The 17,428-nt window shown below is 63.8% G+C and overlaps 4 protein-coding genes across 6 annotated transcripts; 2 read left to right on the top strand and 2 right to left on the bottom strand.

Annotated features, from left to right (window-relative positions):
- Positions 1–770: 770 nt before the first annotated feature.
- Positions 771–2,482, bottom strand: LOC133218165 (apoptosis-associated speck-like protein containing a CARD). Its single transcript, XM_061364314.1, is given in 3 exon segments — positions 771–1,108; positions 2,090–2,407; positions 2,410–2,482. Coding segments are annotated over 3 exon segments (729 nt in total).
- Positions 2,483–4,291: 1,809 nt separating this feature from the next.
- On the top strand, positions 4,292–10,292 carry ECM1 (extracellular matrix protein 1). Its single transcript, XM_061364321.1, has 7 exons — positions 4,292–4,343; positions 5,834–5,905; positions 7,028–7,302; positions 8,092–8,415; positions 9,026–9,246; positions 9,949–10,033; positions 10,110–10,292. The coding sequence occupies exons 1-7, from the start codon at positions 4,292–4,294 to the stop codon at positions 10,290–10,292; spliced, it is 1,212 nt and encodes a 403-aa protein (XP_061220305.1).
- A 1,298-nt stretch (positions 10,293–11,590) lies between these two features.
- On the bottom strand, positions 11,591–13,658 carry LOC133218168 (small ribosomal subunit protein eS27). The gene is made up of 4 exons (XM_061364319.1): positions 13,566–13,658; positions 13,237–13,345; positions 11,794–11,904; positions 11,591–11,688 (listed from the first exon to the last, which is right to left on the bottom strand). Exons 1-4 carry the CDS (start codon positions 13,569–13,571, stop codon positions 11,660–11,662), a joined length of 255 nt encoding a protein of 84 aa, XP_061220303.1. The 5' UTR covers positions 13,572–13,658; the 3' UTR covers positions 11,591–11,659.
- Positions 13,659–14,245: 587 nt separating this feature from the next.
- On the top strand, positions 14,246–16,398 carry LOC133218167 (protein JTB-like). 3 transcript variants are annotated; one of them, XM_061364318.1, is made up of 4 exons: positions 14,246–14,317; positions 14,405–14,490; positions 15,015–15,091; positions 16,228–16,398. In XM_061364318.1, exons 1-4 carry the CDS (start codon positions 14,290–14,292, stop codon positions 16,385–16,387), a joined length of 351 nt encoding a protein of 116 aa, XP_061220302.1. In that variant the 5' UTR covers positions 14,246–14,289; the 3' UTR covers positions 16,388–16,398. The 3 variants fall into 3 exon arrangements, with proteins under 3 accessions (XP_061220302.1, XP_061220301.1, XP_061220300.1); XM_061364317.1 differs by having other exon boundaries at positions 15,012–15,091; positions 16,231–16,398; XM_061364316.1 differs by having other exon boundaries at positions 15,012–15,091.
- Positions 16,399–17,428: the final 1,030 nt, after the last annotated feature.

Raw genomic sequence — 17,428 nt, 5'->3', positions numbered from 1 at the left:
CTGTACCCTGTGCCCTGCCAGGACCTGGCCTGAGCCCTGCCTGTGTCCTGAGCCCTGCTTGCACCCAGCCCCCTGCCTGTGCCCTGCCAGGACCTGGCCTGAGCCTGCCTGCACCCAGCCCCCTGCCTGTACCCTGAGCCCTGCCAGGACCTGTCCTGACCCTGCCTGTACCCAGCCTGTGCCCTGTGCCCTGCCAGGACCCGGCCTGAGCCCTGCCAGCACCCAGCACCCTGCCTATACCCTGAGCCCTGCCTGTGCCCGGCCAGGACCTGGCCTGACCCTGCCTGTACCCAGCACCCTGCCTGTGCCCTGAGCCCTGCCAGGACCCGGCCTGAGCCCTCCTGAGCCCGCCTGTGCCCTGCCAGGATCCGGCCTGAGCCCTGAACCCTGCCTGTGCCTTGAGCCCTGCTTGCACCCAGCACCTTTCACCCTGCCTATGCCCCACCAGGACCCGGCCTGACCCTACCTGTGCCCTGCCAGGACCTGGCCTGAGCCCTGCCTGCCCCCGATGCCCCCCCCCATCCCGCCCCGCACCAGACTCGGTTCCAGCCGTGTTTATTGCGGGCACCCCCCCCATATAAAAGCTTCATCTCAGATCCTGGGGTGATCCCATGGGGTCCTATAGGGATGGAGGCACCCATGGGGCTGGGGTGATCCCAGGGGGTCCTATGGGGATGGAGGCACCCATGGAGCTGGCGTGATCCTATGGGGTCCTATAGGGATGGAGGCACCCATGGGGTCCTATAGGGATGGGGTGATCCCATAGGGTCCTAGGGCTCCGGGGGCAGGCACGGCTCCGGGGGCAGGCGCAGCTCCTGGGCCAGGCAGGGCTGCAGCTCCCGCAGGGCCCGCAGGAAGCAGCCGTGGCCGCGGGGGCCCCAGCCCGGGGCCGTGTCCAGGAGCCGCCGCATCCGCTCCTGCGGGGTCTCCCCGGCGGCCACCGCGGCCGCGGCCTCGGCGCTGAGCGCGCCCCGGGCCTGGAGCCGGTCCAGGAGCGGCGCCACCGCCCGCACCCCCTGCACCAGCGCCGCGCGGTGCCGCTGCACCCACCCGGAAGTGACGTCAGAGGGGACGTCGGTGGTGACGTCATCGGCGGGGAGGGGAGGGGCTGCGAAGGGGGAAGGAGAAGGGGGTGAGGGGGTGCTGGTCAGTGGGGGGGGGGAGGTACCTGGACACTTGGGGTGATGCTTCCCGACAGGGCACATCCCAACACATCCCAACACAATGCATCCCAATGCAACACATCCCAACCCATCACATCACATCCCCATCCCAGCACATCCCATCCCAACACATCCCAACACAATGCATCCCATCCCAACACATCCCATCCTAACACATCCCAACTCATCCTAACATCCCATCCCATCCCAACACATCCCAACACAATGCATCCCATCCCAACCCATCCCATCCATCCCATCTCATCCCAACCCATCCCATCTATCCCATCCATCTCATCCCTTCCCAACCCAACCATCTGCACTGCTCTTCCCATCTCATCCCTTCCCAAGCCATCCCAACCGTTTGCACTATGCTTCCGATGCAATCCCAAACCTTCTCAACTCCACCACATGCCTTCCCATCCCATCCATCCCAACACAACCCATCCCATCCCATCCATCCTAACTCATCCCTTCCCAACCCATCCCTTCCCATCCCATCCTATCCATCCCAACCCAACCCATCCCATCCATCCTAACCATCCTAACCCATCCCTTCCCAACCCATTCCATCCATCGCAACCCATCCCATCCATCCCTTCTCAACCCAACGCATCCCATCCATCCCATCCCATCCATCCTAACCCATCCCTTCCCAACCCATCCCATCCACCCCAAACTGTCCCATCAATCCCAACCCTTCCCATCCATCCTAACCCATCCGTTCCCAACCCATCCTATCCATCCCAACCCAACCCATCCCTTCCCAACCCATTCCATCCATCCCAACCCATCCCATTCATCCTAACCGATCCCTTCCCATCCCATCCTATCCATCCCAACTCAACCCAACCCATCCCATCCCATCCATCCCTTCTCAACCCAACCCAACCCATCCCACCCCACCCCACCCCCCCTCTCACCACCATCCCCCAGCAGCCACTCCTCCAGGTCCCTCCTCTCGATGCTCCTCAGCGCCTGCCCCACCACCGTCACCCCATAGCGCTCCCCATAGTGCCCGAGGACGAGGTCGGTGAGGTCGAGCGCGTCGGCCGCCTCCATCCTGCCTCGGGGCACGGGCCGGTACCCGCCGGCCACCGGGCCCCGGTTCAGCGCCGCCTTCACGCGCCGCAGCTCCAGCGCCGGCAGCTCCTCCAGCACCCGCAGGATGCGCTCCCGGCCCCCCGCTAGGGGGGGACCCCACAGAGCATCCCTGCTGCTGCTGCTGCTGGAGGCCATGGGGGCAATGGGGCAGGAAGGAAATGGGGGTGATGGGAGGGGAAATGTGGGGCCCGAGGCAGCGCCTGCGCTGATGCCATTGGGGAGGTGACGGAGGGGGGAAATGGGGCTCCTGGCTGCGATGGGGCAGGGATGGGGCCAGTACCTGCAGTGGAGCAGGGATGGGGGCTCCTGCCTGCAGTGGGGCAGTGATGGGGGCTCCTGCCTGCAGTGGGGCAGGGATGGGGGCTCCTGCCTGCAGTGGGGCAGGGATGGGGGCTCCTGCCTGCAGTGGGGCAGGGGTGAGGCCAGTACCTGCAGTGGGGCAGGGATGGGGGCTCCTGCCTGCAATGGGGCAGGGATGGGGCCAGTACCCGCAATGGGGCAGGGATGGGGGCTCCCGCCTGTAATGGGGCAGGGATGGGGGGTCCTGCCTGCAATGGGGCAGGGATGGGGGCTCCCGCCTGCAATGGGGCAGGGATGGGGGGTCCTGCCTGCAGTGGGGCAGGGATGGGGGCTCCCGCCTGCAATGGGGCAGGGATGGGGGCTCCTGCCTGCAGTGGGGCAGAGATGGGGGCTCCTGCCTGCAATGGGGCAGGGATGGGGGGTCCTGCCTGCAGTGGGGCAGGGATGGGGGCTCCGGGTCCCCCCGTCTCGGCCCCAAACCGGGCCCGCTGCCCTCACCGGACGCGCCGGCAGCGGCGCCACCTGCGCCTAAAGAACCCGCGCCCCGCTCCTAATATGGACATCGCCCCGCCCTCCAGCTCCTTGTATAGGCATGGCCCCGCCCCTAAAGCCGCAGGCCACGCCCCCCTCGCCCAGGCAGCCCCGGGTCCTAGCGCCCGCCCGCTAGTCCCCCGCCGTGGGACAGGGATTTTGGGGGCAAAGCAAGCGCGTTCCGGAGCTCTGAGTGTGCCCCCCACGTCCCCATCGCGCCCCCCAAGTCCCCATCGTGCCCCCCATGTCCCCATCGTGCCCCCCATGTCTTTGCTATGGGTCCCATATCCCCATAGTGCCCCCCATGTAGTGCTATGGGGGGGGGGGCTCTCCCAACACAACTTCCACCTGAACAAGAGGGGGGGGACACGGACCAAGGACCCCCCCCAACCACCCCCCGGTCTCCTTCTTGGCCCCTCCTTAAGGACCCCCATAAACCGCCCCCCCACGTTAGGAACCCCTTTAGGACCCCCCTTTGGGACCTGAACCCCCTTAAAGCCCCCCCTAGGGACCCTCTTGCCCCCCCCCCCCCCCCATCTCCTTCCTCCCGGGGTTTTCCCATCGGATTCCCGGTGGGACACAAAGGGGGGGGCACCGGGGGGGGGTTGCGCAAACCTGCGTCACCTTGAGCCCGCTGTTGGGCAATGGGACCCCCCCCCGTGTGTGTGCTTGGGGCTGGGACCCCCCCATTGACCCCCATAATGGGGGGGGAAAGGGGGCGCTGGTGGCTTTCTCCCCCCCAAACCCGTTCCATAGGGGTTCAATGGGGGGGGGGGGAAATGGGTCCGTTCCAATGGGGGGTTCCCCCCCCCATTGCCCTGGGCTGAGTCACGGGGTGGGGCAGGGCCTAAAATGGGGCAAAAACCGCAAAAATGCGGCTGCTTCCCCTTGCTTGGGGGGGGGGGAACGGGGCCGTCAATGGGGGGGCGTTCGCTATGGGGGGGGACAAACAGGACCCCTATGGGGGGGACAGGGGTTGCTATGGGGCCATGCTTGGGGCTGCGGGGGGGCCCCGCTCGTGGCCGTGTTTTGGGGTGGCGCACGCGCCGCCCCCCATGTCCCATCCTGTCCCCAACCCCCCCCCCCGGGCCCCCCCATCCCGCCCCACCCCGTGACTCAGGCCCCGGCTCTTCATAAGCTGGGAGCCGGTTCCAGCCCCACAGCGGCGGCTCCAGCCCCACAGCGCCCGCCCCATGGCTGCCTTCAGCCTCCTCCTCCTCCTCTTCCTCCTCCTCGGCGCTACCGGTGAGTCCCGGCCTGAGCCCGTTCCCTTCCGGGGTACCCGCGCCCCGTTCCCGAGCTCCGTGGGTCCCTTCCCTTAAGGCCTGGGTCCTATTTGGGTGCCCCGGGTCCCCATTTGGGTGCCCCGGTCCCCACTTAGGTGCCCCGGTCCCTATTTGGGTGCTGTGGTCCCTGTTTGGGTGCCTGGATCGCATTTGGGTACCCTGGTCCCTATTTGGGTGCCCCGGTCCTAATTTGGGTGCCCGGGTCCCCATTTGAGTGCCTCGGTCCCCGTTTGGGTGCCTCGGTCCCTATTTGGGTGCCTGGATCCCATTTGAGTGCCTGGATCCCTATTTGGGTACCCCCAGTCCTCATTTGGGTGCTCCGGTCCCCGTTTGGGTGCTTCGGTCCCCATTTGGGTGCCCGGATCCCTATTTGGGTACCCTGGTCCCATTTGGGTGCCTGGATCCCATTTTGGTGCCCCGGGTCCCTATTTGGGTGCTCCGGTCCCTATTTGGGTGCCCCGGTCCCCGTTTGGGTGCCCCAGTTCCAATTTGGGTGCCCCGAGTCCCCATTTGAGTGCCTTGATCCCCGTTTGGGTGCCTGGATCCCATTTGAGTGCCCCGGTCCCTATTTGGGTGCCCGCGATCCCCGTTTGGGTGCCCAGGGTTCCTATTTGGGTACCCCAGTCCCTATTTAGATGCCCCGATCCCGTCTGGGTGCCCGGGTCCCCATTTGAGTGCCCCGATCCCCGTTTGGGTGCCCCGATCCCATCCCCACCACTGGGGCCGCTTCCCAAAGGGAATTCCCGGCTCCCCTTCCCCATCTCCCGGCTCCCTTGGGCTCTGTTTTGGGTCCCCTTCCTGGATACGGGGCTCCCCACCCCGGATGTGTGGGTCACACCCCTGGGTCCCTGCCCCACATCCGGGTCCCGTCCCCGCCCCGTGTTTCCCCCCCTCCCCCCCGGCTCTCTTTGGTCTCCTCCCCATCACTGGGCTCCAAACCCCATGGGGCCGGAGTGGGGGGTCCCCCCCATTGACCCCCATTCTGTGCCCCCATTGACCGCCATTGTGCCCCCCCATTGACCCCCGCTGTCCCCCTCCATTGCTCCCCCCATTGGCCCCCGTTGTGCCCCCGATTGACCGCCGTTGTTCCCCCCATTGATCCCCGTTGTGCCCGCATTGATCCCCGTTGTGCCCCCCGTTGTGCCCCCGATTGGCCCCCGTTGTCCCTCTCCATTGCCCCCCATTGACCCCCGTTCTGTGTCCCCCCATTGACCCCCATTGCCCCTGCCATTGACCCCCATTCTGTGCCCCCCATTGACCGCCATTGTGCCCCCCTTGTGTCCCCCATTGCCCCCCGCTGTCCCCCTCCATTGCGCCCTCCATTGACCCCCATTCTGTGCCCCCCCATTGACCGCCATTGTGCCCCCCGTTGTGTCCCCCCATTGCCCCCCGCTGTCCCCCTCCATTGCGCCCCCCATTGACCCCCATTCTGTGCCCCCCCCATGACAGTGGTGGCGCCGGAGCCCCCCCAGGGTCTGGTACAGGAGAGCCTGGAGCTGCAGCTCCCCCCCATCCAACAGCGTGAGGATGGGACATGGGAATGGGGGGGGGGGGAGGGGCCATGGATAAGGGGGGGATGGGGACATGGATGGGGGGGGGCAACCCCTTGGGATGGGGACATGGATACAGGGAACCCCTTGGGATGGGGACATGGATACAGGGAACCCCTTGGGATGGGGACCATGGATACAGGGAACCCCTTGGGATGGGGACATGGATACAGGGAACCCCTTGGGATGGGGACCATGGATACAGGGAACCCCTGGGGATGGGGACCATGGATACAGGGAACCCATTGGGATGGGGACCATGGATACAGGGAACCCCTTGGGATAGGGACCATGGATACAGGGAACCCCTTGGGATGGGGACCATGGATACAGGGAACCCCTTGGGATAGGGACCATGGATACAGGGAACCCCTTGGGATGGGGACCATGGATACAGGGAACCCCTTGGGATGGGGACATGGATACAGGGAACCCCTTGGGATGGGGACCATGGATACAGGGAACCCCTTGGGATGGGGACCATGGATACAGGGAACCCATTGGGATGGGGACCATGGATACAGGGAACCCCTTGGGATAGGGACCATGGATACAGGGAACCCCTTGGGATGGGGACCATGGATACAGGGAACCCCTTGGGATAGGGACCATGGATACAGGGAACCCCTTGGGATGGGGACCATGGATACAGGGAACCCCTTGGGATGGGGACATGGATACAGGGAACCCCTTGGGATGGGTACCATGGATAAAGGGAACCCCTTGGGATGGGTACTATGGTTGGGGGGACATGGATAATGGAGGTGGGGGGGGCAGCACCTTGGGATGAGGACCTGGATACAGGGAACCCCTTGGGATGAGGACACAGATGGGGGGGACATGGATGGGGGGATGTGGATAATGGAGGGGGGCAACCCCTTGGGATGAGGACATGGATAAAGGGAACCCCTTGGGATAGGGACCACGTATGGAGGGGGACATGGATAATGGAAAGGGGGGGGGGCAGCACCTTGGGATGGAGACCCGGATACAGGGAACCCCTTGGGATGGGGCCATGGATGGGGGGGCCATGGATGGGGTCAAGGCGCTGCTGCGGACACAGGGCCCGATCCTGCCCCATTCCCCCCCCCAGTGCTGCAGGACCCGGCCCCCCCTCCCCTCCCGGCCTCCTCCGCCCCCGCCACCCCCTGGGGTCCCCGCTCCGTGCCCGGTTTCCCCCCTCCGTGGCCCGAAGCCGCCGCCGTGACCCGGATGTGCCGGGACCGCCCCCCCCAGCCCTCGGCTCCGCCGCTGCCCCCGAGCTCCTTCGGGCATCTCCGGCGCCAGGCGGCGGCGCTCGGGGCGCTCGGAACCCGCCTGGATTCGTGCTGCGGCCGCGATGCTCCCGTGCCCTGCGCCCGGCGCGAGGTGAGCGGGGACCGGAAGGCACCGGTTACCGGTACCGATGGACCCGGATGGGGGGGGACCGGAAGGGGGGGGGGGTGCTGACCCTAACCCTAACCCTAACCCTGTACCGATGGACCCGGATGGAGGGGAACCGGAAGGGGCGGGTGCTGACCCTAACCCAAACCCGGTACCGATGGACCCGGATGGAGGGGAACCGGAAGGGAGGGGGTGCTGACCCTAACCCTAACCCGGTACCGATGGACCCGGATGGAGGGGGACCGGAAGGGGGGGGGTGCTGACCCTAACCCGGTACCGATGGACCCGGATGGAGGGGGACCGGAAGGGGGGGGGGTGGTGCTGACCCTGACCCTAACCCTAACGCGGTACCGATGGACCCGGATGGAGGGAAACCGGAAGGGGCGGGTGCTGACCCTAACCCTAACCCGGTACCGATGGACCCGGATGGAGGGGGACCGGAAGGGGCGGGTGCTGACCCTAACCCTAACCCTAACCCGGTACCGATGGACCCGGATAGAGGGGAACCGGAAGGGGCGGGTGCTGACCCTAACCCGGTACCGATGGACCCGGATGGAGGGGGACCGGAAGGGGCGGGTGCTGACCCTAACCCTAACCCTAACCCGGTACCGATGGACCCGGAAGGGGCGGGTGCTGACCCTAACCCTAACCCGGTACCGATGGACCCGGATGGAGGGGGACCGGAAGGGGCGGGTGCTGACCCTAACCCGGTACCGATGGACCCGGATGGAGGGGAACCGGAAGGGGCGGGTGCTGACCGCTCTCTGCCCGCAGTGGGCCGCGGTGCTGGACGCGTTTTGCTCGGAGGAGTTCGCGGTGAAGACGCGGCCGTTCCATTGCTGCCGCCTGCGCGGCGCGCACCGGAGGCGCTGCTTCAGCGAGGCCGCCGATGCCCAGACCCGGTCCCAAGGGAGCCCCGGGGTCCCGTTCCCCCCCGGGGAACCCACGGCCGCCAACATGGGCAACATCTGCGCGCTGCGGGGGCTGCGGCCCGGCCCCACCGGCACCCCCGGGCCCCTGGCTCGGTTCCAGCTGCGCCTCGAGAGGGAGTTCGGGCGCTGCTGCCGCAACGGGAGCGTGGAGTGCGCGCATGAGGCGGTGAGAGGGGGGGGATGGGGGGGGCGGGATGGGGGTGCTCTGGTACCCGGAATGGGGTGCAGGGATGCAGGAATGATGCAGGAGTGCACACAGGGATGGGGATACCCTGGTACCTAGAATGGGGTTCAGGGATGCAGGAATGACGCAGGAGCGCACACAGGGATGTGGGATGGGGGCACCCTGGTACCTAGAATGGGGTTCAGGGATGCAGGAATGATGCAGGAGTGCACACAGGGATGGGGGTACCCTGGTACCTAGAAGAGGGACAGGGATGCAGAAATGATGCAGGAGTGCACACAGGGATGTGGGTATCCTGGTACCTAGAATAGGGGCCAGGGATGCAGGAGCGCACACAGGGATATGGGATGGGGGCACCCTGGTACCTAGAACAGGGGCAAGGATGCAGGAATGATGCAGGAGCAGACACAGAGGGATGTGGATGGGGGTACCCTGGGGTCTGGAATAGGGGCCAGGGATGGATGAGGATGGGGGTACCCAGAATACGGGGGCAGACCCATGGCTGGGGGGGACCCGAGCATCCCTGGGTACCAGGAGGGGGCCGGGAATGGCCCCAGTCCCAGTCCCGGTCCCATCCGCGCCGCTCCCGCAGTGGCGCTCGGGGCTGGAGCGGCTCTGCCGGCAGGAGGCGGGCTCGGGGCTCCGGCAGCGGCGCTGCTGTGGGCAGGGCTCGGCCCCCGCTCGGCTCCGCTGCTTCGCGGCCTCGGCCCCGCACCCGCGCTACGATCGGGAGCTGCACAACGTGAGCCTGGGCCGGGCCGGGCCCCAGCTGCTGCGGGCGCTCTGCGGCCCCGCCAGGCTGCTCAGCAAGAGGTGGGCACCGGGACCACGCCTCCCATTGGGGATCCCCATCCCATCCCTGCCCCCATCCCATTGGAGATCCCATCCCATCCCTGATACCATCCCCATCAGTGATCCCATCCCATCAGTGATCCCAATTCCCATCAGTTATCTCCATCCCATTGATGATCCCATCCTAGCCCACATCCCATTGGAGATCCCATCCCTGCCCCCATCCCATTGGAGATCCCATCCCCATTATTGCCAACATCCCATTGGAGATCCCATCCCATCCCTGATACCATCCCCATCAGTGATCCCAATCCCCATCAGTGATCTCCATCCCATTGATGATCCCATCCTAGCCCACATCCCATTGGAGATCCCATCCCATCAGTGATCCCATCCCTGCCCGCATCCCCTTAGTGCCCCCATCCCGTTCATACTCTTATAACCATTGGTGCAACATCCCATCAGTTATCTCATCCCATCCCTCCCCACCCACATCCCATTGGTCCCCCTCCCATCCCATCTGTTCCCCACATCCCATTGCTCCCTCCCATCCCTCCCCCCCATCCCATTGCTCCCCCCCATATCCCATCATTCCCCCCCACATCCTACCCCTCCCCCCCATCCCATCACTCCCCCCATATCCCATCCCTGCCCCCATATCCCACTGCTCTCCCCCATATCCCATCACTCCCCCCATATCCCACCGCTCCCCCCATCCCACAGGCGCCCAATCCCAGAGCTCCTGGGGGCCATCACCTCCTGCTGCCCTCGCCCCCCCCAGGAGCAGCGGGCCTGCACCGAGGAGCAGGTGAGTTCCCTATGGGGCAGCCCCCCCATATCCCCCCCATACCCCCCCCCTGCACTCACCATGGTCCCTCCCACAGCTCACCCAGGCCATCGCCACCCTCTGCAGCACCCATGGGCAGGGGGGGGGCTGGAAGGACCCAAAGCGCTGCTGCGCGGGGGGGGACGCGGCCGCCCGGCGCCGCTGCTTCGACTCTGCCTACCTGGAGGGGGTGCCCATGGGGCTGGCCGTGCCCCCCCCACCCCATGGGCATGAGGAGTGAACCCCCCCCACCCCCAAGATGGGGACAATAAAGGTGCTGTGCCCCCAGCCCACACAGCTGCGTCTGTGTTGCTATGGGGTGCATGGGGGTCAATGGGCATCCGTGTCCCTATGGGGTGCATGGGAGTCAATGGGCATCCCTGTCCTTATGGGTCCCCCTGTGCTCTAGGAGAAACCGCATTCCCAATTGGATCATTCGCATCCCACTGGGACCATTCACATCCCACCGGGATCATTCCCATTCCCACCGGGATCATTCGCATCCCACCAGGATCATACACATCCCAACTGGGACCATTCACATTCCGACGGGGATCATTCATATTCCCAATGGGGTCATTTGCATTCTCACTGGGACCATTTGTATCCCAACTGGGATCATTCTTATCCCACTGGGAGCATTCACATCCCAATGGAATCATTCACGTTCCCACCGGGAACATTCACATCCCAATGGAATCATTCATGTTCCCACTGGGACCACTCACATCCCAATGGAATCTTTCACGTTCCCACCAGGACCATTCATGTTCCCAAAGGAATCATTCTCATTCCCACTGGGACCATTTGCATCCCACCAGGATCATTCGCATCCCAACTGGGACCATTCACATTCCCACGGGGATCATTCATATTCCCAATGGGATCACTTGCATTCTCACCAGGACCATTCTTATCCAACTGGGACCATTCACATCCCAATGGAATCATTCACATCCCAAAGGAATCATTCACGGTCCCACCGGGACCATTCGGGTCCCCAAAGAAATCACCCACATTCCCACTGGGACCATTCACATCCCAATGGAATCACATTCCCAAAGGAATCACCCACATTCCCACTGGGACCATTCACATCCCAATGGAATCATTCACACTCCCACTGGGACCATTCGCCTTCCCAAAGGAACCACTCGCCTTCCCACCTGGACCATTCGTATCCCAATGGAATCACATTCCCAAAGGAATCACTCCCATTCTCACTGGGACCATTCACATCCCAATCGAATCACATTCCCACTGGAATCACCCCCATTCCCACCAGGACCATTCACATCCCAATGGAATCACATTCCCAAAGGAATCACTCCCATTCCCAATGGAATCACCCACATTCCCACCTGCACCATTCACATCCCAATGGAATCACCCCCATTCCCAAGGGAATCACCCCCATTCCCACCTGCACCATTCACATCCCAATGGAATCATTCACATTCCCACTGGAACTACCCACATTCCCACTGGAATCACCCCCATTCCCACCTGCACCATTCACATCCCACCCGTTTCTCCCTATTTTATCCCATGTTTATTGGCATCCTCCCCATCCCGGCGCCGAGGTCCCAGCTGAGCCGCGTCCATCCCTCAGTGCTGCTTCCTCCTGAAGGAACAGCCTGGAAGGGGGGGGGAAGGGGACATCACCTCCTTATCCCGGGAATTCCGCCATTCCCAACCCCATCCCATGGGTGCAGGGGGGGGGACGGGGCCGGGGCCGGTACCTTCGGTGAGCCGGGCCTTGCCCCCGGTGGGCTGGCAGAGCACGGTGGAGCAGCCCACGCAGAGCACCACGGTCTGGGCATGGCTGAACACAGTGGTGATCTTGTAGCAGCCTGAGGGGAGGGGAACGGAGGTGTCAGTGCAGGGAATGGCAGCGGGAATGAGAGCGGGATAGACTGGGAATAACAGCAGGATAGACCGGGAATAACAGCGGGATAGACTGGGAATAACAATGGGATAGACCGGGAATAACAGCGGGATAGACTGGGAATAACAATGGGATAGAGAGCGGGATACACAGGGAATAACACCGGGATAGACCAGGAATGACAGCGGGATAAACCGGGAATAACAGCAGCATAAAACCAGGATAGAGACCGGGATACACTGGGAATAACAGTGGGATAAAATCGGGATAGAGAGCGGGATACACCGGGAATAACAGCGGGATAAAACCAGGAACAGTGGGATACACCGGGAATAACAGCAGGATAGAGAGCGGGATACACTGTGAATAACAGCGGGATAAAACTGGGATAGAGAGCGGGATACACCGGGAATAACAGCGGGATAAAACCCGGAATAACAGCGGGATACACCTGGAATAACAGTGGGATAGACCGAGAATAACAGCAGGATAAAACTGGGATAGAGAGCGGGATACACCGGGAATAACAGCGGGATACACTGGGATAAAGACCAGGATACACCGGGATCAACAGTGGGATAAAACCAGGACAGAGAGCAGGATACACTGGGATAAAGAGTGGGATACACAAGGAATAGAGGGATCAACAGCGAGATGAAAACCGGGATAGAGAGCGGGATCAACAGCAGGATAGAGACCGGGATACACAGGGATCAATACTGGGCTCAACATCGGGAATAACGGGATCAACGGCAGAATAAATACCGGGATAGAGAGCGGGACACACCAGGAATAGCGGGATCAACAGTGAGAGTAACATCGGGATAGAGACCGGCATCAACACCGGGAATAAGGGGATCAACAGCAGGATCAACAGCGGGATAAACCGGGATCAACAGCGGGAATACCGGGATATTACGGTATCAACCAGAAATACCGGGATCAATACCGGCAATAGAGGGATCGACCGGGAATAACACCGGCATCAACAGCGGGATAAATAGCGGGAATATCACCGCGAAAATACCGGGATGAACAGCGGGAACACCGGGATCAATACCGGGATAAACACCGGGATATATCGGGAACATGGGGATAAACAGCGGGATGTATCCGGAACACCGGGATATAGCGGGAACACCGGGATAAACCGGGAACACCGGGATATAGCGGGAACACCGGGATGTACCCGGAACACCGGGATGTACCCGGAACACCGGGGTATATCGACATAATGGGATACCGGGAACAGCGGGATATAGAGAGAACACCGGGACCCCCCCCCCCCGGCGCTCACCGGGGCATTTGACGTCCATGAAGTAGGAGTTGGGGCTCTGCACCAGGCGCTTCTTCTTGTGCTTCCGCTTCTCCTCCTCGGGCGAGGGGTGCAGCAGGTCCTTGGCGAGCTGCGGGCATCAAGCGGCCGCCTCAGCGCCGCCGCCATCTTGCGGCCTAGCACCGGGGCCCCGTTGGCGGGCACGGAGGAACCCGGCCCTCCCCGAACCCCCCTCGGTTGCCCCATAGGAACCTTCCCCGCTTCTCCCCCCATCCCCGGTCCCATCCTTTCCCTCCCCCGGATCAGCCCAGGGGCTGCGGGGCCCCTGCCGCGGCCGCCGCGGTGCTCACGGGCATGGTGGCGTGGAGAAAGCCGCGGCCGGAAAGGGAGCGTGAGGGGAGGTGGGAGGGGTTAAGGAGGGCGCGGGGTTTCCTCCGCAAGGGCGGAAGTGAGGCGGGGCTTACGTGGGCGGTGCCATGGTGGGATGGCGGCGGCCATGTTGAGGATGGGGGCGGTGTCATGGTGGGGATGGGGGTGGAGTCATGGTGGGCATGGGGGCGGCCATGTTGGAGGGGCGTGGTAGCGGCCGTGTTGGGGATGAGTGACGTTGACACCCAAAGCCACACCCCATTGGCTGAAAACGGCCCCCAAGCCCATTCACCATAAGCCATGCTTTATCATAAAGCCACGCCCCCATGAGTGACGTTCGAACTCACAGCCGCACCCCATTGGCTGCAATCGACACCCCCGTAAAAGCCACGCCCATTTATCGACAACCCCCGCCTTTACCGCGAAGCCACGCCCCCACGTCATGACGCACAAGCTCCGCCCACCTCCCCTCAGTGCCCCAAGATGGCGGCGGCGCCGCTTGAGGCCTGGGCCCGGTTCCGGTGCCTCCGATAGCGCCGCCGGGATGGGCCCGGCCGGGCCGCTCTGCGCGGTGCTGGGGCTGCTGCTCTGCGGCCTGAGGTCGGTTCCGCCCCCGGGAGCGGGGAGAGGGAAGCGGGGCCTCCCCTCCCCACCGCGGCGCGGCCCTCACCGCTTCTCGCTGCTCCCCACAGGCCCGCGGCGGCAATGGCGGCGGGGGACGAGCGGCGCTCGGGTGAGCGGGGCCGGAACCGGAACCGAGGGTTGGGGCTCGGGACCGGAACCGGGCCCCGGTGCTGACCCCATCCCCGGTTCCCCGCAGCGAGCCCGGTGGCGGCCACCGCGTGCTGGCGGGTGGAGGAGTTCGTGGTGGCGCAGGAGTGCGGGCCCTGCTCCGCCTTTCAGATGGTGACTGCGGCTGCCCCATAGCCCTGCCCCATAGCCTTGCCCCATAGCCTGCCTCATAGTCCTGCCCCATAACGCTGTACCATAGCTCTGCCCTGCAGTGTGCCCCATAGTTCTGACCCATAACGCTGTACCATAGTGCTGCCCCATAGCCCTGCCCCATAACACTGTATCATAGCCTTGCCCCATAGCCAGCTCCATAGCCGTGTCCCATAGCCCTGCCCCTTAACGCTGTACCATAGCCCTGCCCCATACCCCTCCCCCAGAGCGCTGCCCCGTAACACTGTACCATAGCCAGCTCCATAGCCCTTCCCCGTAGCGTGCCCCATAGTACTGCCCCATAGCCCTGCCTCATAGCCAACCCTATAATGCTGTACCATAGCCCTGCCCCCCATAGTGTGCCCCATAGTTCTGCCCCAAAGCCCTGCCCTGTAGCGAGCCCCAAAGCCCAGCCCCATAGCCCTACCCTGTAGCCCTGCCCCATAACACTGCCCCATAGCCCCAGTGCCCCCTCTCCGCTGCAGAAGACGGTGCCCGAGTGCAGCCCCACCGGCTTCGTGGAGCGAATCAACTGCGCCGGCTCCAAGAGGGCCGAGTACAAGAGGTGGGGGCAGGGGGGAGGCGGCATTCCCAGCGCCATTCCCCCCCCATCCCCACCCCATTCCCATCCCCACCCCCATCCCCACCCCATTCCCACCCTATCCTCCCCCATCCCCACCCCATTCCCAGCGCCATTCCCCCCCCATCCCCACCCCATTCCCAGCGCCATTCCCCCCCCATCCCCACCCCATTCCCATCCCCACACCCATTCCCACCCTATCCTCCCCATCCCCAACCCCATTCTCCCCCCATCCCCCCACCATCCCCCCCATTTGCCCCCCATTCCCACCCTATTCCCCCCATTCCCCCATCCCCCCTATTTCACCCCCATTCCCAACCCCAAACCCCCATCCCCGACCTATTCCCCCCATTCCCATCCCCACCCCATCCCCCCCTTTCCCCCATTCCCCCTTCGTCCTCCCCCTATCCCCCCCATCCCCAACCCATTCCCCCCATTCCCAACCCCATTCCCTCCCCCATCCCCCCCATTCCCAACCTCATTTCACCCCCATTCCCAACCCCATTCCCCCTGTATCCCTCCCATCCCCATTTCCCCCCATTCCCATCCCCATTCCCCCTATCCCATTCCCCTCCCTATTCCCCCCCATTCCCCTTGTATCCCCCCTCATTCCCATTCCCCCTGTATCCCCCCCATTCCCTTCCCCATTCCCTCTGTATCCCCCCATCATTCCCCCCCATTCCGCCTGTATCCCCCCCATTCCCGCTCTATCTCCCCCACCATTCCCATCCCCATTCTCCCCCATTCCCCCTGTATCCTCCCCATTCCCATCCCCATTCCCCCCCATTCCCCCTGTATCCCCCATCCCCATCCCCCCCCATTCCCCCCCATTCTCTCTCCCATCTCCATCCCCATCTCCATCCCCCCCATTCCCCCTCTATCCCCCCCATTCCCAACCCCTTCCCATTCCCCCCCCCCCCCCCCATTCCCCCCATTCCCAACCCCATTCCCCATCCCCCCCCATCCCCCCCATTCCCCATCCCCCCCATTCCCCATCCCCCCATTCCCCATCCCCCCCATTCCCATCCCCATTCCCCCCCCATTCCCCCTCTATCCCCCATTCCCATCCCCATTCCCCCCCATTCCCCCTGTATCCCCCCCTCACCCCGCTCCCTCCCGAGCAGCTGCCGCTCAGCCCGCGTGGACGCCCGCTCCTTCTGGCGCTTCGTGGGGTCCATGCTGGGCCTGGCCGCGCTCTCGGGGCTCCTCGTGCTCTCCCGCCAGCGCCTCCTGGACCGCAGGGCCCTGGAGAAGGTGCGGAAGCAGCTGGAGGCCATCTGAAGGCGTCGGGGATGGGATGGAGCCAATGGGAACGAGAAAGACTCAATGGGAACGGGATGGAGCCCATGGGAATGGAATGGAGCCAATGGGAACGAGATGGAGCCAACGGGAATGAGAAAGACTCAATGGGAATGGGATGGACCCCATGGGAATGGGATGGATCCCATGGGATGGATCCCGTAGGAATGGGATGGATCCCGTGGGATGGATCCCATGGGAATGGGATGGAGCCCATGGGATGGATCCCGTAGGAATGGGATGGATCCCATGGGAATGGGATGGATCCCATGGGAATGAGCCCATGGGAATGGGATGGATCCCGTGGGAATGATCCCGTGGGAATGGGATGGAGCCCATGGGATGGATCCCGTGGGAATGGGATGGATCCTGTGGGAATGGCAGCAATAAACCCGGAGGCCCTGGAGCTGCCCGCGTGTGCTGGGTGCAGGGTGCCCCCCCCCATTGTGTCTTATCCCTGTATCCATGTCCTGGTATCCCTGTTCCCATGTCCCCTGTTCCGTATCCATGTTTCCTGTTCCCATATCCCTGTATCCGTGTTTCCTGTCCCCATATCCTTGTATCCATGTTCTATATCCAATGTCCCCTGTTCCCATATCCCTGTATCCGTGTTTCCTGTTCCCATATCCCTGTATCCATGTTCCCTGTTCCGTATCCCTGTATCCGTGTCCCCTGTTCCCATATCCCTGTATCCAAGTCCTGTTGGAGCTCCCCATCAGCTCCATCCCCTGCAGTGCCAGCCTCTCCCATTCCCAGCACTGGGAATGGGGCCTCTCTGCCTGCCTCCTGCCTCCGGATGTTCCTGGGAAGCACTGGGAAGGGGGGGGGGGGAGGATGCTGCTCCCCCCTTGAGCTGCTTCATTTCTGGGATCCCCCGGGATAACGCGAATGCCCCCCCCCCCCCGCCCCCATCCCATCCATGGATGGACACGGGGGGATGTGGGGCTGGGGCACGGGCAATTGTCTGCAAGGGGGGGGCAGCGATGTCCGGCCTGTCCCTGCCCATCCCTGCCCGCTCCTGCC

This window comes from Neopsephotus bourkii, unplaced genomic scaffold (genome assembly GCF_033783945.1).
Source record: "Neopsephotus bourkii isolate Nb327-2 ecotype Australia unplaced genomic scaffold, CSIRO-AGI_Nbou_v1 NB_1205, whole genome shotgun sequence".
Lineage (NCBI taxonomy): Eukaryota > Metazoa > Chordata > Aves > Psittaciformes > Psittacidae > Neopsephotus > Neopsephotus bourkii.
The sequence above is the reverse complement of the archived record's forward strand: the minus strand, read 5'-3'. Positions and strand labels throughout refer to the sequence as shown.

Bases quoted from the DNA above. Each gene is read 5' to 3' on its own strand.
- ECM1 (XM_061364321.1), top strand. From the start codon at position 4,292: ATGGCTGCCTTCAGCCTCCTCCTCCTCCTCTTCCTCCTCCTCGGCGCT. The intron at 7,303-8,091 runs GTGAGCGGGGAC...CTCTGCCCGCAG, and splicing joins TGCCCTGCGCCCGGCGCGAG to TGGGCCGCGGTGCTGGACGC. The intron at 9,247-9,948 runs GTGGGCACCGGG...CCCATCCCACAG, and splicing joins GCCAGGCTGCTCAGCAAGAG to GCGCCCAATCCCAGAGCTCC.
- LOC133218168 (XM_061364319.1), bottom strand. The intron at 11,905-13,236 runs GTGAGCGCCGGG...CCCTCCCCTCAG, and splicing joins CATGGACGTCAAATGCCCCG to GCTGCTACAAGATCACCACT. The intron at 11,689-11,793 runs GTACCGGCCCCG...CCCCCCTTCCAG, and splicing joins CAAGGCCCGGCTCACCGAAG to GCTGTTCCTTCAGGAGGAAG.
- LOC133218167 (XM_061364316.1), top strand. From the start codon at position 14,290: ATGGCGGCGGGGGACGAGCGGCGCTCGG. The intron at 14,318-14,404 runs GTGAGCGGGGCC...GGTTCCCCGCAG, and splicing joins GGGGGACGAGCGGCGCTCGG to CGAGCCCGGTGGCGGCCACC. The intron at 15,092-16,227 runs GTGGGGGCAGGG...CTCCCTCCCGAG, and splicing joins AAGAGGGCCGAGTACAAGAG to CAGCTGCCGCTCAGCCCGCG.